At 33.1% G+C, this 18,509-nt stretch overlaps 2 protein-coding genes across 5 annotated transcripts in view; one reads left to right on the forward strand and one right to left on the reverse strand.

Annotated features, from left to right (window-relative positions):
• Positions 1–1,552: 1,552 nt before the first annotated feature.
• Positions 1,553–10,244, forward strand: tegt (testis enhanced gene transcript (BAX inhibitor 1)). The gene is made up of 10 exons (XM_050065501.1): positions 1,553–1,706; positions 2,732–2,840; positions 2,964–3,072; positions 4,312–4,432; positions 4,572–4,620; positions 5,077–5,174; positions 5,341–5,420; positions 5,518–5,618; positions 5,893–5,968; positions 9,302–10,244. The coding sequence occupies exons 2-10, from the start codon at positions 2,785–2,787 to the stop codon at positions 9,323–9,325; spliced, it is 714 nt and encodes a 237-aa protein (XP_049921458.1). The 5' UTR covers positions 1,553–1,706; positions 2,732–2,784; the 3' UTR covers positions 9,326–10,244.
• A 4,830-nt stretch (positions 10,245–15,074) lies between these two features.
• Positions 15,075–18,509, reverse strand: part of nckap5l (NCK-associated protein 5-like) — a 63,166-nt gene continuing 59,731 nt past the window's right edge. For all 4 annotated transcript variants that reach the window (XM_050065494.1, XM_050065492.1, XM_050065493.1 and 1 more), the window contains exons 12-13: positions 18,044–18,195; positions 15,075–16,369 (exon numbers count right to left, since the gene is read on the reverse strand). In XM_050065494.1, the coding sequence (XP_049921451.1) occupies positions 16,109–16,369; positions 18,044–18,195 (413 nt within the window). In that variant the 3' untranslated portion in view covers positions 15,075–16,108. The remainder of the gene's footprint in view (positions 16,370–18,043; positions 18,196–18,509) is intronic.

Genomic DNA, 18,509 nt, shown 5'->3' on the forward strand with positions numbered 1-18,509 from the left:
GGGGGCAAACACTTTTTCACACAGGGCCATGTAACTTTGGATTTTTTTCTTCCTCATTAATAAAACCCTTCATTTAAAAACTGCATTTTGTGTTTACTTGTGTTATCTTTGACTAATGTTTAAATTTGTTTGATGATCTGAAACATTTAAGTGTGGAAAACATGCAAAAAAGTAAGAAATCAGGAAGGGGGCAAACACTTTTTCACACCACTGTATATGATGCTTTCGGTTTAATATTACAACTTCAGATGTTTAAGGTTGTGCTCACTTGTGGGTAATTTAATCTACAGCAATGCATTATATTCTATAAAATCGTCATATGTTTGTAGCGTGGCTGTCCTGTGAGAATCATGTAGCTCTAAAAAGTCAACTTTTCTTGGTGTCAGAAAAACAGCCCTGTTTTCAACTTTGTGATGATGCATTTTAGAGCTGGTCCACAAGGGTTTGAAATAGTTTCTTTTGTCTATGAAGAAGAAGAATCTTCTCAACACATAAAGGAGCATTTCATCTTTCAGTTTATCACAAACATTTAAACTCAAAATCAATGAATTTGGACATTTCCACTAAACAGCAAGGTTATGAAAAATTCTACTCTGTGCAGTAACTACAATTTTCAAACAAATGTAGTGGAGTAAAAAGTAAAATATTTGCCTCTTAAGTGTAGTTTAGTAAGGTAGATCCAGGCTGTAAATGTACATAAGAACTGACATATTCAAGTAAAGTACAAGTACATTGAATTTGTACTCAAGTAGCCTACAGACAGAAGTCCACCTGAGTAGTTGTAGCCTACTTAGTATACACGCTCCCTCTGGTCAAAATGATTCATATCAAGCTTCACACTCATGCCTATTTACATTTGCTTTGCATGTAGTTTGATTAGAAATAAGATATAGTGGAGGCAGCCCTTCGTTTCATGGTTATACCAAAACTTTAAACGTTCAGTTAAGAGGGTAGCCTACTTCTTCCACCACTGAATGTGTATTAAAATATACTAATTCATGATACATTTGGTTTTCTTAACCAACATTATGAGTTTAAATATAAATTTAAGTTGTGTAATATTATAATTTTACAGTCTATGGTAAAATGTCCCCCTTTCATTAAAGTATTCAAAACACGTTGCATGCAGTTGCACCACAAGTCCTAGTGATTCATCAAGATCCCAACTGATTACACTCCTACGAACACAGCTACGGCATTTAGTTTGATTAGAAACATGTTATAAAAGATGAAGCTGGTCTTTGTTTCATAGCGTTTAATAAACGGAAGGTTGAAACTTTAACTGTCCAGGTTGGGAAAGACAGGAGAAAATTGCTGGTAGCAGTTTGGAATGGTGCAGCTAAATTTATGAGTCGGCCATTTTAGGTGTACCGGGCACATTACTCTGTGACACACCCGGCCGGAAGTAGCCTTTAATATATATTTCAGTGTTTCTTGATTAAAGTATATCTGTAAAGAATAACAACAAAGTTGGTTCAGTGTTCAGGAATTATAAAACAGATACTTTGTTTATTCATGTCTATTAGCGACGTGGAAAAACATCGTACTTTACCTAAAGTGAATGAGGACTACAATTTTCGGGGCGTTTCCATGGTGACATAATGTGTGCTGACTGACACGTACTGTTTGTGTTGTAAAAAAAAAAAAAAAAAAGTATAGCAGGAAGAAGAAAGGCTGCCAAACAGTTAGCTCGTAGCAGAGGAGAGGTAAGAGCTATCAGATGTTAGCATATTGTACTCATGCCCTCGGTGTTTCGCTTTAATGGCAGCTGTAACATTACTATCGTTTTCTTCTGAGGAATGACCGAAGCGTCGAATTGTGTTGACGGTTGAGCTAAACGTTAGCTTAGTTTAGCCAAGCTGCTCGGTAACATTGTTTAACGCTTAGCTAGCTAGCAACATTAGCTGATAATATGATAGTCTCATGCGTCAAACAGTTTGGGGCTGTTGCTCGACTGCTCTGCCATGTTTCATACAACATTTCTTTTCATAAATTAAACGCGTTGCTTTTGATTTTTGTTGCTAGCTAACAAAATACCGTTATTAACACGAATTGGCACCTTGTTAGCTTGCTAAACACTTCAACGGCTGTCAGTTAACGTTAGCGTTAACCTGTTGTGCATTTTAATGTAGCAAACCGTCATCTAATTTAACTACGCACTTCTAATCTGCGACATGCGTGTGTATCATGAGTGTTGGAAGCCGTGTACAGATTATACTTCTAAATAAAAGTAGCGATACATACTACCAAAATATACCCAAGTGTACTTTCTTTATTCAGAATTGGACTATTTAAGTTGAGTAAAAGTACAGAAATAAAAGCAATTAGATAAAAAGTAATCATCATGTTGAATGGTCCCTGTCAGTGTTATATTTTTAGAGTACTGGATCATTGCTATTTTTGGGTAGTTTAATCTACCATATTTAGTAAGTAATCATGAACTTTGTTTGCAAAATCTTAATATTATAAGCAGCTATATCTGTTAAATAAATGCAGTGGAGTCAAAAGGACAGTAGTTCCCTTTGAAATGTATACCAGAAATATAAAGTTATAAATAATGTAAATGCTTATGTTAAGAACCTCAAAGTTGTATTTGAGTACAAGTAGCCAGTTGCTTTCCACAGCTGATTATGAACAACTGTCTGTGCCTGTGTTACCTTTTAAATACAACAGTTAATGGTTCTAAAACACTTGGTGGGGCTGAAGTGTAATCATGTGCGTTTCTGTTCAGAGGAGACCTCGTCCGTTCAAGAATCTATTCAGATCTTGATCCTTGGTTACATCATGAACGTGTTTGACCGCAACATCAACTTTGACTCCCTCTTCAAGTTCTCCCAAATGTACGTAAGCATGCAGTAGATTTGAATCTCAGTCATGTGTTTATCTACAATTGCTCAAGTGTCCAACGCCCTGCCTTGTTTATTGTAAATGGCTTTTTTTTGTTGTTGTTGTCGTTGTTGTAGATCTCATTCCACCCAGGTGCACTTGAAGAATGTGTACTCCAGCCTGGCAGTTTGTATGTTTGTGGCTGCTGCTGGCTCCTACGTCCATGTCGTCACACGCCTCTTTCAGGTAATTTTGACAAGATGCAACCTGCTCACCTGTTCAGGTCAGGATATTAATGCAAATTGTGCCCTTGAGGAGAGTACAGACAAGAATATTTCATCTACCATATCTAACTGAATTTGTGCTACAGGTTTTAGTTGCTTGGTGCTTGAAGCAATTTACTGTGCAGATAAATATGTCACAGTTTTAAGAATAGCAAAATGATGCTATATTTAATTTTGAAGTCTCGTGTTTGTTCTGCAAAGATGGTAAACTGCTTGTATCCTAATGCATCTCTTTTAATGATTCATTTAGTTAGTAGATGTTTTAAACAATGTCCACAACAAGTAAATAAATGGCATTTGCTGTGAAATATAGTGGCTCTTCTTCCCTGAAGATTTGTGTTTAATTTTAGGAAGGTGTATTTTTGTTTATATTTTTTTAGCGGAGGTGTTTTTCTTATTTTAGGTAAGATCCACCTCCACTATAAGACTCTGTTAGAAACCCTGAAGTCTATGTCTTTTGTGAAGTTAACAGCGAGCATTGCCACCACTGAGCACATTCTTTGTTGTTTATTCAACTCTATCCATGTTTCATGTGACAACAGTGTATGTGCCCGCAGAAGAAAGTATGACTGAGCTAAACAGACTGCATGTGTAGGATATTCTGCAGCCTCATACTTAAGACCATCTTTGCTACCAACATTTCCTTGTTGTTATTTTGGGATTTACAGTTTTGGAAGATACTGAATGAATTATGAATAATAGACTTATGGTGACATTCATTTTTTTCAACAACATGGATACATGTAGCCAAAAAGAGTTATCATATTGGGAAAAGAAAAGTTTATAAGTGACATAAAAGCAACAAACCAAACATAACACCAGAGCTGCTCTAATTTGGTCTGTTGTCTGATACACTGGTGCCAGCTATAGGAACATTTAAAGTGCATTCTCTTGTCTATCAGGAGCACTGCAGGCACATTTAAGATGATACCAAGAACTACAAGTCAGGGTAGAGGCCTTTAATTTGAATCAGAATCACCATAAGATGTGAAGATAAGACAGAACTTTATTTGTCTGATGGGCCTTTTTCTGTCTTATCTTAGCATCTAACAGTGACTTTGTTGGTTCAACTATATTCACTCTCCAGTCATGAAGAATTTTACACTGCACTTTTTTTCAAAGAAGAGGAGAAACCTTGAATGCGCCCTTTCATAGTCACAATTTTTCCTGCCCCATCTTAACCTAGTGCCCTTGTTCTCAGGGTGGGTTGCTGTCTGTGCTCGGCTCCCTGGGGATGATGTTTTGGCTTGCCATGACGCCACACAACTCGGAGACAGAGAAGAAGAGACTGGCTATCCTGGCAGGGTTTGCCTTCCTCACAGGTAAGGCGATCATTTTGTGGGCGTGTCACAGGCAAAATTGTCACTTTGCATGTGAACAGAGCAGTCCTTGTTCATTTGCAGTCATGTAAGTCTACATGTGGTCTAAAATCAGTGTTTGCCTTCCTCTTTTTCTCTCCAGGTGTTGGCCTTGGCCCCACACTGGACTTTGTCATCGCTGTCAATCCGAGGTATGTGAAAGGTTACTCAGTGTTTAACCCCTTCACACAAGCAGCTGACAGTTAGCTGACTAAAAGTTAAACATTATAAAACTGAGAAGAACATTATGAGATGGTACCCACGTGGCTGTTGGTCTGCACGTTTTATTGAAAGTGTATATTTACTGAAAACTTGTAGGACACTGCCAACAATCCTGACGGACTACACCTCTGATTTTATGTTCATACGTTCACCATTCCCCTGGATCCCTCTATATTTGCACCACATTTGTCCTCACTATATTTAATATTTTCTATTTGCGCATTATCTACTTTGTATATATGTTTTTGTTGTTCATATTTTGCATTTTTATATATGTTGTGTTTTTATAAAAAGCACATTACTGAAGAGGGCAACAAAGCCTGGAAATATGTTGAATATATGACAAAAAAAGCTTGAATCTTGAACCTCTGTTTGTTTCTCCTCAGCATCATCATGACGGCTTTCATGGGAACCTCTGTGATTTTCATTTGCTTCACTCTCAGCGCCCTCTATGCCAAACGCAGGAGCTACCTGTTCCTTGGAGGTAAAGGCAGTTAATTAATGTTGTGACCAATTACACTGTAAACTTCTCTTCTCAACCATTTACAACAATACTTTAAATTACAGCAATTTTCTGGCCATTATGCAGAATTTCTCTCGGCGTAGTTAACCCATACATGTCATTTCCCTTCACTCGTTATTCTTCTAAGGTACACTGATGTCTGGCCTTTCCCTCCTGTTCTTGATGTCTGTGATGAACATGTTCTTTGGATCTGTGATGCTGTTTAAGGTAGCTGAACCAAGTGGCATCAATCCTCACTACACATTTGATCAGCTCTGTGTCACAATGTTTCTGTGTAATACATGGTTTTCATTGTTTCCTGCAGGCACACATGTACCTCGGACTGCTCATCATGTGCGGCTTCGTGCTGTTTGACACTCAGCTCATCATTGAGAAAGCAGAGAACGGAGACAAGGACTACATCTGGTGAGGACTTGTGTTCCCTTATCTGTTGGCTCACACCTTCTCATAACCAAATAACATGCAAATACATCACCCTATAATGAGGTGTATGACTTTGCATTTGTTTCAAAAATAAGAAGAGTATGCACCAAGTTGCTACATGAGCTGAGCCCTTAGATGATGAGCAGATATCTTTTTACAACAGGATGGGCTTTATTTTATAGATATTGAATAATGTATGGTGATGTTTTGTAGTTTTTGCTTTTGTTTTGACACAAGTTTACTTTGTTTTTTGAAGGCACTGTGTGGACTTGTTCCTTGATTTCATCACCATCTTCAGGAAACTGATGGTCATCCTCGCCATGAACGATAAGGTACAGAGTGTTCTGCCTAATTCTTCTCTTCCAAAAGTTAAAAGATAAGTCTGTATTGTGTGTTTTTCTTAGTGTCAACAAATCCCGTGAAAAGACCAAAAGCAACAATGAAGTGATCCTACTAACAAGTATTGTTTTATTGCTCTGTGCCATAGAGCTCTATTGTTGTTCAGGAAGTATTAAAAGCACATCAGTGAGACACACTGCTGCTCTGGGTGACACTTTCCTTCATTATGGAGAACATGGATATTGTAGTTTATATTGAGTTGATCCGACATACACCATCCTAGTGCTGGAGACACTCAGGAATATACCAAATCTACAACTAAAATATTTCTATCTATTTTTTTCTATGTCACATAAGTACTTCAATGAACTTACAGATCTAAGTAGTTCATCCATCACTGGTTACACTATTTAGTATATGGACTACCAACCTATAGGTCCAAACATAGCAATAATCTATGTATAGACTACACTGTTTTGTCAGGACTCATCACCAGGCCATGACAGATATGAGTAACACACCATTTCAATGATAAACAAAAGACATTTATTCAACAGATGTGACTCAGTTAAATGTGAAAGTGAACAAGGTGTGGAGTCTGAGTATCAGTGGAATCAGTGTGGATGTGAGTCAGTGTTGTGAAATGCACAAAAAGAACCAGAGGACATCGGAGTTAACACTACTGTCCTCACACCTATAGACTCACTTAACTGTAGCTGATGTAGAGGCAAAGATGCTCCTTTTCTTTTTCTCTATTTTTTTCTGTTTCTCTCTTTCATGTGTTGATGTGTGTGCAGTATGTCCGTGTTGATTGCGCAGTATGCTAGTTACATGTGGTGGGTTCTAGCGTTTACTAAAAGGAAATGGAATTAATCTGTTTCTATGATCTGTTGTTACCGGGTCATCAGCTGGACATCTTTCTTTTGCATCTTTATACATCTGTAAATAATAAGTTAGATTACAACCTGTTCTTCCCTTGGCAGTAAAAATGATTAATACTGGTAAAAAGTTAAATACAAAACCTATGAATTATGAATTGACATCATCTAGAGTCTAAATGAAACTCTATATTTGTGACAGGTTTTTAAAGATGTACATTTTAATAGGAAGCATCAGGCTTTGGGCTGAGAGCCTCAGACAGTAAATCATAAAGTATTGAGAGACGGTCTATAATCCATTGTTGGTTTTGCTGTTTTCATGGGATTTGTTGATAATAACAAAATATAGGATATTTCCAGCCTCAACCTCTAATGCTGCTACAAGAAAGACAGGAAATAAATTACACTGTTACATAAGTTGATGCTCTTTTTATTGCATTTTACTTTTTTTAACAGTACTGAGATTAAATGCTGTTTTGAAACTGTTTGCTCACGGAGATGAGATTACTCACAAAACAACATATTTTCTCATCCAGCTCTCGAAGAATCAAACCATGCAGATATTTTTGGTTTTATGTGCTGAGGTTTTGAGATATCTGAAACTTGGGACACCACCGCAGCACAATGGTGGTGAGGGAATTTATTTAGTTTGTGGTGCACAAAATAATTAGAAATCAAATGACACTTAGATAACTCATGCACTGTATTTAACTATATCCATTTTATGCTACTTTATTTTTCTACTCCTCTACACTATAGAGGGAAATATCACACTTTTGACTCCACTACATTTATTTGACAGATTTAGTTACCACTAACTTTTTTAGATTTTCATTACAAAGACATATAATAATATTCTAAAATACAGTGCATTGGTAAAGAGTGAACCAGTGGTTCCCAAACGTTTTTGATCTTTCATAGACTTAAGAATTAGTTGAAAGTTTAATTGGAAGATTAATTAATAGTGAATCTTTAGTTGTTCCTAAAAATATTACATTTAGGGTATTATTAGTAAAGTAAAAGTATTGTTGCTGCAGAAAATCCTCCATGTGAGTGTTTCTTATTACTGATGCATTATTGTATATGTAGCAAGTAAATGTAGTTGGTAAAGATGGAGCTAATTTTACCTTTGTTACACATTGTTGTGTACTTTAATCCAGTGTTTCTCAAATGGGGGCATGTGTACCCCTAGGGGTAATTTGGAGTACTGCAGGGCGTACATGAGATTTTTTAAAAATGTTAATTTAAAAAATATGTCATGCATAATTCCTAAAATAATTATACTCCTAAATTGTAAGTTACAACTTATAAATAAGATGCTGTTGAGACAAAGGTGGTGAAACATTGGTTTGCCATGAATTAAGTGATTTTAGTGATTTTAAACATATCAAAAGCAGCATTTCAGTGTTTTTCAGTTACAAGTTTGCTGTTAAGTAAATCAGACACTGACACTGCAGTGTGTTTCAGTGGTCCGTGGGTATTTCAAAGGGGTACCTTATTGAAAAAAGTTGGAGAGACACTTTAATCAATGGAACATATTTTATATTTATTAAAGACAGTTTTGAGGTGTTAAGCTTGATTATCTCCATTTTATTATCCACTACAGCTCCACTATACCTCAGAGGGAAATACTGGACTTTTCACTCCACTGCATTTATTAGACCGCTTTAGTCACCAGTTACCTTTTAGATTGATTTAACCTCTAACACAAAAATGAGTGTGTAGGTTGAGGCCTCCTGTCATGTTTCAGATGTCTGAGTTTTTATCAGTTTAACTAAAACTACATGTCTCCTCTAAACATGTCAGATGTTTTCATTTAAGTGATTGTTTTTAGTCCTAAGAGGTAAATGTATCCAAAATTCCACAAAAAAGCAAGAAAAATAAAGTACTATAAATATATATGTTTGTACATCTCTGAAGGAGAACTTTTTTCTTGTTTCCTCTCCCTTAATCCTCTCATGGCCCTCAGATGTATCATGTGGCCCTCTGAATGGGGCCTGACTGTATATAAAGCAAATAAGATAGCTCCACATACAACAGTGAAATGCTGCGTATACATTGATGCATCAGCACTACTGTTTTAATAATAATATATAATAATGATTTATCAGTCAGAACATGTACTTTAACCTTTGATACTTTAAGGTCATTTTGTTAACAATACCTTAGTACTTTTACTTGAGTTAGATTTTGAATGCAGTGCTCTTACTTAAAATGGGATATTTTTACAGTATGAAGTTTGTCCTTTTACTGAAGTAAAGACTGATTGTATTTGAGTGATGACACAGCTTTTCAAACTATCAGCACATTCTGTGAAACCACATTTATCTGCATGGCTCGATACAGACTTTAGTAAAGTGAGAAAATGTTTGTTTTTATTTTATCATAACCTTTATATCTAAGAGTGATGTTGTCACATGTTATAACTGATTATTTTGCCTCTTTCAGGACAAGAAGAAGGAGAAGAAGTAAAGAAACTTTGGAATAACAATCTGTCAGAAGAGGCACAATTTGCAACGCAGTTGGTGCTTTTCACGTTCTGTCTTCATTTATTGAATTAACTCCTATGTGGTCTTATATTATTGAAATTTCTTTGATTTATTTTTTTCAAACTTACAACAAGGGTTGAATGTAAGTTTATGGTAAACTAATGCTAGTCCCCGTCATGGCTGTGAATGAAGAATTAGACTAATGCTGCAGTGAACATGCTTGGCCTGTAGAGGGGAGCGTTGCCCTATGAAGGCTCCCAGAAGCTGAGCAGCACTTACTGAAGATTCTTGTTATCTAGTGCCATAAATTAATGACATGATAGGCTCCTTTTTAGTGGGTCATGTGAGCTTCTGAGGCTGAGCATTGTTTTATTTTAAGTTCTGTAATTTCAGTTGTTGATTTGCTTATTTATAGTTTTCCTCTGTTCTGTTTGGTGGAGTGTCACAAGACGTGGTGTCCCATGATTTTGACAACAGATTTTACCCTTTGAGAAATTGCCCGGTAATTGTTTTTGTTCCCACAAATTTTGTTTTGTGATCAACATTTTGAGTAAGAATGGTGAAGCCTGCACTGACACAAACCCTGAAAGCCTGTCAGAGTCATGATGAGCTACTCATTCAGACGGACTTTTTGGATTTTGGACATTGGCAGGTGGAGGAGGGAGAGCTGGTGCCATCTGTCCATATTTTCATCTTGGATAGCAGGCGAGTCGTTCAGACCTCCCCCACTGTAAATTTCTCTAAATATCTGTTGTCTAGAAATTAGTTTGCCAAATGTGATGTTAACCTTTACGATTTTTTGAAAGTGTATACTGTGAAGAATTTATTTTATGGATGTAAAATTGAAACTAATAATTTGATACATTTGCTCAAATAAATGTGTTGAACGTATTGAAACAAAATGATCTTTGTCTGTTTTCACTCACATGCTCTCTGTGTATTTAACTGATGTGGAGGAAATATTCTAATCATTCCAGTAATAGTAATACTCAATTACAAGTACTAGTTATGCATTTAAAATATTCAGACCTTCAAATTGAGGAATCAATTAGTCGATTGTCTAAAAAATAATCTGCAAATGTTTTGATTATTGGGTTGTTGTTTGTTTATCAGTAATTTTTTTAACAAAAAAAACCCAAAACAAATATTTGCTGGTTTTAGCTTATCAAATATAGATGATGTAGAATAGCTGCCACTCCACCTGGCTCAGTCTTGACAAGGTGCTGAAAACATTAACAAGTCCAGATTGGTAGAAAAAGATTTCCGCACACTTCCATCTATGCAGTGTTTCACTTAATTGTTGAGCTTTCTGGCTGAATGCAACACACCTGTGTGACAGCCAGTGATTAGACTCAGATTGGTTACTGTCCATTGCTGCCTCATGTTCGCTCTGATGAAGGTCGAATGTGATTGTGAGTGCAGATTTAAAAATTTATTTCAACTTTGCTGCCTGCGAAATATTTTGTGTCTGTAAGTGACCCAGATACAGTAATTCCTTTAGCATGCTCCTGCAGCAGTTTTACAATAAGGACGGCTCAGATAAGATATGTTAATATGGGTAGAAAATAACAAAAGTAACATCCAAAGTTTTGACTATAATATTGTCACCCTAATTTTCCATGTGGCTTTTCGGTTTACTAGGTATACACAACATCTACTGTGTGTCCATAATGAATGAGAGATTCCTCCTCTGTTGCTCTTTCTCAGGTTTCTTCTTATGTTTTCCTGAGATACTATACTATGACTGTTTTCATAAAATATTTTATGACATACTATATTATGACTTTTTATGTAATATTTTGACATACTATACTATGACTTTTTTATGGAAAATTTTGTGACATACTATACTATGACTTGTTTGATGAAATATTTTATGACCTACTATACTATGACTTCTTGATGGAAAAATTAATGACATACTATACTATGACTTTGTTATGGAAAATTTTATCACTTACAAAATTATGACTTTTTTATTGAATATTTTATGACATACTATACTATGACTTTTTTATGGAACATTTAATGACATACTATACTATGACTTTTTATGGACATTTTGATAACATACCAAAAAAAAGTCATAGTATAGTAGGTCATAAAATATTTCATCAAAAAAGTCATAGTATAGCATGTTATAAAATTTTCATAAAAAGTCATAATATAGTATGTCATAAAATATTTAATCAAAAAAATCATAGTATAGTATGTCATAAAATTATCCATAAAAAAGTCATAGTACAGTATGTCAAAATTTCTTCCACAAAAAAGTCATAGTATAGTAGGTCATAAAATATTTCATAAAAAAATTCATAGTATAGTATGTCATCAAAATTTCCCTAAAAAGTCATAATATAGTATGTCATAAAATATTTAATCAAAAAAGTCATAATATAGTATGTCATAAAATATTAAATCAAAAAAGTCATAGTATAGTATGTCATAAAATTTCCATAAAAAGTCATAATATAGTATGTCATAAAATATTTAATCAAAAAAGTCATAGTATAGTATGTCATAAAATTATCCATAAAAAAGTCATAATATAGTATGTCATAAAATATTTAATCAAAAAAGTCATAGTATAGTAAGTCATAAAATATTAAATCAAAAAAGTCATAGTATTGTATGTTATAGAATTTCCATAAAAAAGTCATAGTATAGTATGTTATAAAATATTTCATCAAAAAAGTCATAGTAAAGTATGTCATAAAATTTTCATCAAAAAGTCATAGTATAGTATGTCATCAAAATTTCCATAAAAAGTCATAGTATGGTATGTCATCAAAATTTCCATAAAAAGTCATAATATAGTATGTCATAAAATATTTAATCAAAAAAGTCATAGTATAGTATGTCATAAAATTGTCCATAAAAAAGTCATAGTATAGTATGTCATTAATTTATCCATAAAAAAGTCATAGTATACTATGTCATGTAATTTTCCATTAAAAAGTCATTGTATAGTAGGTCATAAAATATTTAATCAAAAAAGCCATAGTATAGTATGTCATAAATATTTCATCAAAAAAGTCATAGTATAGTATGTCATAAAATATTTCATCAAAAAAGTCATAGTATAGAATGTCATGAAATTTCCCATAAAAAAAGTCATTGTATAGTAGGTCATAAAATATTCCATCAAAAAAGCCATAGTATAGTATGTTATAAATATTTCGTCAAAAAAGTCATAGTATAGTATGTCATGTAATTTTCCATTAAAAAGTCATAATATAGTATGTCATTAAATATTTAATCAAAAAAGTCATAGTATTGTATGTTATAAAATATTTCATCAAAAAAGTCTATTGTATGTTATAAAATATTTCATCAAAAAAGTCATAGTAAAGTATGTCATAAAATTTTCATCAAAAAGTCATAGTATAGTATGTCATAAAATATTTAATCAAAAAAGTCATAGTATAGTATGTCATAAAATTGTCCATAAAAAAGTCATAGTATAGTATGTCATCAAAACTCCCATAAAAACGTCATAGTATAGTATGTTATAAAATATTTCATCAAAAAAGTCATAGTAAAGTATGTCATAAAATTTTCATCAAAAAGTCATAGTATAGTATGTCATAAAAAATTTAATCAAAAAAGTCATAGTATAGTATGTCATAAAATTGTCCATAAAAAAGTCATAGTATAGTATGTCATCAAAACTCCCATAAAAACGTCATAGTATAGTATGTCAAAAATTCTTCCACAAAAAAGTCATAGTATAGTATGTCATAAAATATTTGATCAAAAAAGTCATAGTATTGTATGTTATCTAAATTTCCATAAAAAAGTCATATTATAGTATGTCATAAAATATTTAATCAAAAAAGTCATAGTATAGAATGTCATAAAATTTCCCATAAAAAAGTCATTGTATATTAGGTCATAAAATATTTCATCAAAAAAGCCATAGTATAGTATGTCATAAATATTTCATCAAAAAAGTCATAGTATAGTATGTCATAAAATTTTCATAAAAAGTCATAATATAGTATGTCATAAAATATTTAATCAAAAAAATCATAGTATAGTATGTCATGAAATATTTAATCAAAAAAGTTATAGTATACTATGTCGTAAAATTTTCCATAGAAAAAGTCATAGCATAGTATGTCATGAAATATTTTATCAAAAAAGTCACAGTATAGTATGTCATAAAATTTTCCATAAAAAAAGTCAGTGTAGTGTCATAAAATTTTCCATACAAAAAGTCATAGTATAGTATGTCGTAAAATATTTCATGAAAAAATTCATAGTATAGTATGTCATAAAATTTTCCATACAAAAAATCATAGTATAGCATGTCATAAAATCTTCCATACAAAAAGCCACAGTATGTAGAAAAGTTTCTATAAAAGTCATAGTTGAGTATGTCATAAAAATTTTCGATTAAAGTCATAGTATAGTACGTCATAAAATATTTAATCAAAAGTTATAGTTTACTATGTCATAAAATTTTCCATACAAAAAATCATAGTATAGTATGTCGTAAAATATTTCATCAAAAAAGTCATAGTATAGTATGTCATAAAATTTTCCATAGAAAAAGTCATAGCATAGTATGTCATAAAATTTTTGATAAAAAAGTCTTAGTATAGTATGTCATAAAATATTTAATCAAAAAAGTCATAGTATAGTATGTCATAAAAATTTCCGTAGAAAAAGTCATAGCATAGTATGTCAAAATATTTCATTAAAAAATCATAGTATAGTATGTAATGAAATATTTTATCAAAAAAATCACAGTATAGTATGTCATAAAATTTTCCATACAAAAAGTCATAGTATAGTATGTCGTAAAATATTTCATCAAAAAAGTCACAGTATAGTATGTCATAAAATTTTCCATACAAAAAGTCATAGTATAGCATGTCATAAAATCTTCCATACAAAAAGCCACAGTATGTAGAAAAGTTTCTATAACAGTCATAGTTGAGTATGTCATCAAAATTTTCGATTAAAGTCATAGTATAGTATGTCATAAAATATTTAATCAAAAAAGTTATAGTATACTGTCATAAAATTTTCCATACAAAAAGTCATAGTATAGTATGTCGTAAAATATTTAATCAAAAAAGTCATAGCATAGTATGTCATAAAAATTTTTGCTAAAAAAGTCTTAGTATAGTATGTTGTAAAATTTTCCATAGAAAAAGTCATAGCATAGTATGTCATAAAATATTTAATCAAAAAGTCATAGTATAGTATGTCAGAAAATTTTCCATACAAAAAGTCATAGTATAGTATGTCGTAAAATATTTCATCAAAAGTCATAGCATGTCACAAAATATTTAATCAAAAAAGTCATAGTATAGTATGTCATAAAATTTTCCATACAAAAAGTCATAGTATAGTATGTCGTAAAATATTTCATCAAAAAAGTCATAGTATAGTATGTCATAAAATTTTCCATAGAAAAAGTCATACCAGTGTCATAAAATTTTTGATAAAAGTCTTAGTATAGTCTGTCATAAAATTTTCCATACAAAAAGGCATAGTATGTCGTAAAATATTTCATCAAAAAAGTCATAGTATAGTATGTCGTAACATTTTCCATAGAAAAAGTCATAGCATAGTGTGTCATAAAATATTTTATCAAAAAGTCATAGAATCCTATATACTTTCATGGAATATTTTATGACATACTGTACTATGACTATTTATGGAATATATACTATACTATGAGTTTTTATGTAACTGATACCAATGGGCAAAATAACTACTGGACACAAAGAAGTAAATCAAAACATTTTAATTAGAAAGTTGAAAAACGGCAGTAGGTACATAGGACCTCTATTGGCTAGGGAACGAACAGCAACGAAGATGTTGAAATACAAGATATGAACGTAATCTACTAAGCGAGGAGACTGCAATTTTCACAGAAAGATTACACAAAGAAAAAAGATGACTGCAAATGATGTACATTTAAAATAAATAAATAATAGAAATACATATTCATTGAATAGTGTAGCCATTTCTCTTATCTATGTTATTATTGCTGGTATATATTACCTTTAAATGTCTTATGATTTAAAACAGACGTATTCTGACAACCTTCCTCGGTTGCAAAACAATATCAACATGATCAATAAAATCGTTTATACATTTAAAATCGTGATGCATGAGTTTAGCAGTAAAGAATCACAGACATGAACATTCTTTTTTTTTTTAGGGAGCTCCATGTTTTTTTTTCTTCAATACATTATGTGGTGAAATGATATCCAGAACAGAATGGATGTATTAATACAGTACGTCAGCGATTGAACTGATCAGCTCTTCTTTGATGTACATAACGTGTCCGTCTAACAGGATGATTAAAACAAAAGACAAGTTGCTGAACAACTACCAGGAGTGACAACTTTTGTGCTAATCATTAGCTTAGCCATGCGTTTTGTAGTCCTGTATACACATGAATTAAAGAGTGTCCACAGTCCAGTCTGATTGTGAAAAAAGTGAACAACCTATATTATTTGGGGTGGCTTTTGGCTTCATGTTTATTTGTAATCCTGAGGAGAAGTCTATCGATCCATCTTTCCAGTTGCAAGAGAGAAAACGGCTGATGAGAAAAGCATCGTCACCACAATATTCTTGCGGACATCAACAGGGCACAGTTTCTTTTCCTCAAAGGTGGCGGCGGGTCAGCAGCATCACAGTTCTACCAGCAACCAGGAAACATGTTCAGAGTCAGAGCGGTGCTGGGTCTTATTGTCTGTGGACTAGATGAGCTCCTGTCTGTCCTCCCCCGTCCTAGGCTGGATCATCCTTGGCTGCCGCAGGACGACAGACTGTCGTACAGAGAATCGCTGAGGGACTCGGGGGTCTCCAGGACCTGAGGGCGGCTCGGGGAGAGGGCTTCCTCTGGCCGCTCCCTGAGCAGCTCCAGTCCAGCCTCCCGGCTCATCTCAGGGACACTGGGAGTGCGAGTCTTCCCCCTGCGGCTCATCCCAGACTGAGCAGGGACGGGCAAGCTGCCTGGGTCGACCACCCGGCTGGAGGAGGGGCCGCCGGCCTTCATGCTCTGAAAGGATGCAGAATGGTGTGAGAAACAATTTTAGGTCATGTGTTTCATCTTATGTAATGCCTTCAGGTGCAAAAGAAAAAAACGAAAGTGGGTTACATAAATCATCCAACTGTGAATCTTTAATATTCAGCTGATTAATAATTTGTAAAGGGAGAATGTGGTTCGGTGTTTTTACATTATGTAAGATGTGAGTGCAGATTTAAAAATGTATTTCAAGTTTGCTGCCTGCGAAGTATTTTGAGTCTGTAAGTGACCCAGATACAGTAATTCCTTTAGCATGCTCCTGCAGCAGTTTTACAATAAGGACAGCTCAGATAAGACACATTAATGTAGGAAGAAAAAAACATTAATAATAAGCAAAGTTTTGACTATAATATTGCCACGCTGATTTTCCATATGCCTTTTAGGTTTCCTAGGTAGACACAACATCTACTGTGTGTCTGTTCATCCTGGATGAGTGATTCCTCCTCTGTTGCTCTTTATGATGTTTCTTCTATTGTTTCCTCATTTGAGGGTTTTTATCAGGGTTACTTATAGTTATTAGTTATGTAAGTAACATAACTATGACTTTTTATGAAAAAATCTACAACATACTATACTATTACTTTTTGATGAAATATTTTATGACATACTATACTATTACTTTTTTATGGAAATATTTACGACATACTATACTATGATGTTTTTATGAAAAATGTTGACATACTATACTATGACTTTTTGATAAAATATTTAATGACATACTACACTGACTTTTTTTAATGGAAAATTTTATGAAATACTATGACTTTTTTTGATGAAATATTTTATGACATACTATACTATGACTTTTTCTGAAATATTTTATGACATACTATACTATGACTTTTTTTATGGAAAATTTTACGACATACTATACTATGACTTTTATGGAAAATTTTATTACTATACTATGACTTCTTATGGAAAATTTTATGATATACTATACTATGACTTTTTAATGGAATATTTTATGACATACTATACTATGACTTTTTTTCTGAAATATTTTACGACATACTATACTATGACTTTTTATGGAAAATTTTATTACTATACTATGACTTCTTATGAAAAATTTTATGATATACTATACTATGACTTTTTAATGGAATATTTTATGACATACTATACTATGACTTTTTTTCTTAAATATTTTATGACATACTATACTATGACTTTTTTTATGGAATATTTTATGACATACTATACTATGACTTTTTTTCTGAAATATTTTATGACATACTATACTATGACTTTTTTTTATGGAATATTTTATGACATACTATACTATGACTTTTTTTCTGAAATATTTTACGACATACTATACTATGACTTTTTCATGGAAAATTACATGGCATACTATACTATGACTTTTTTAATGAAAAATGTATTACTATACTATGACTTCTTATGGAACATTTTATGACATACTATACTATGACTTTTTTCTTATGGAAAATTTTATGACATACTATACTATAACTTTTTTTTAATGGAAATATTTACTGACATACAATACTATGACTTTTTTATGATTTTTGTATGGCATAGTATTCTATGTCTTTTTAATAAAATATTTAATGACATACAGAGAGAGAGAGGTGCGACTCATAGAGCACACCTCCCCTAAGGTTTAACCACTATCCCTACCCCTCTGAATGGAGATCCAAAGGACACAGGCTCCTCCTCCTCCTCCTCCACTGCCAGGTAAACCTCTGCAGGTCCTGATGGAGTCTTCAGGTTAGGGAAGGTCCAAGTCTTCGAGCGAGGGGAAAACATATTGGCTCCGTGGCCCTCTTTGTCTGTGCATCAAGTGAATAAAGACATGTTTTCATAACTTTTCCACATTTCGTTACTAAACAGAAGCATCAGGAGCACAAACAGTCTAAAATCCCATTTCAAAGTGAGGAAGGTTGAAAATGTTCAATTGTTAATATGAAATATCGACCAATTGATCAAAACCGGAAAAACACCTACAACAACCACTGGATGGGTTGCCATTAAATTTTGTTAAGAAATTCATGTTCCCCAGAGAATTCATCCAAATCCTCTGTCTTTTCCTCCAGCTCAGTGAGTGCAGTACGAGTTTGCAGACTACATGTGTACAAAAGTTTGT

This window comes from Epinephelus moara, chromosome 16 (genome assembly GCF_006386435.1).
Source record: "Epinephelus moara isolate mb chromosome 16, YSFRI_EMoa_1.0, whole genome shotgun sequence".
Taxonomy (NCBI): domain Eukaryota; kingdom Metazoa; phylum Chordata; class Actinopteri; order Perciformes; family Serranidae; genus Epinephelus; species Epinephelus moara.

What these genes read in the sequence shown, in the direction of transcription:
- tegt (XM_050065501.1), top strand. Translation starts at nt 2,785, where the DNA reads ATGAACGTGTTTGACCGCAACATCAACTTTGACTCCCTCTTCAAGTTC. An exon ending in AGGGTTTGCCTTCCTCACAG is followed by an intron (nt 4,433 to 4,571) that starts GTAAGGCGATCA and finishes TTTTCTCTCCAG; the next exon opens with GTGTTGGCCTTGGCCCCACA. An exon ending in GTCATCGCTGTCAATCCGAG is followed by an intron (nt 4,621 to 5,076) that starts GTATGTGAAAGG and finishes GTTTCTCCTCAG; the next exon opens with CATCATCATGACGGCTTTCA.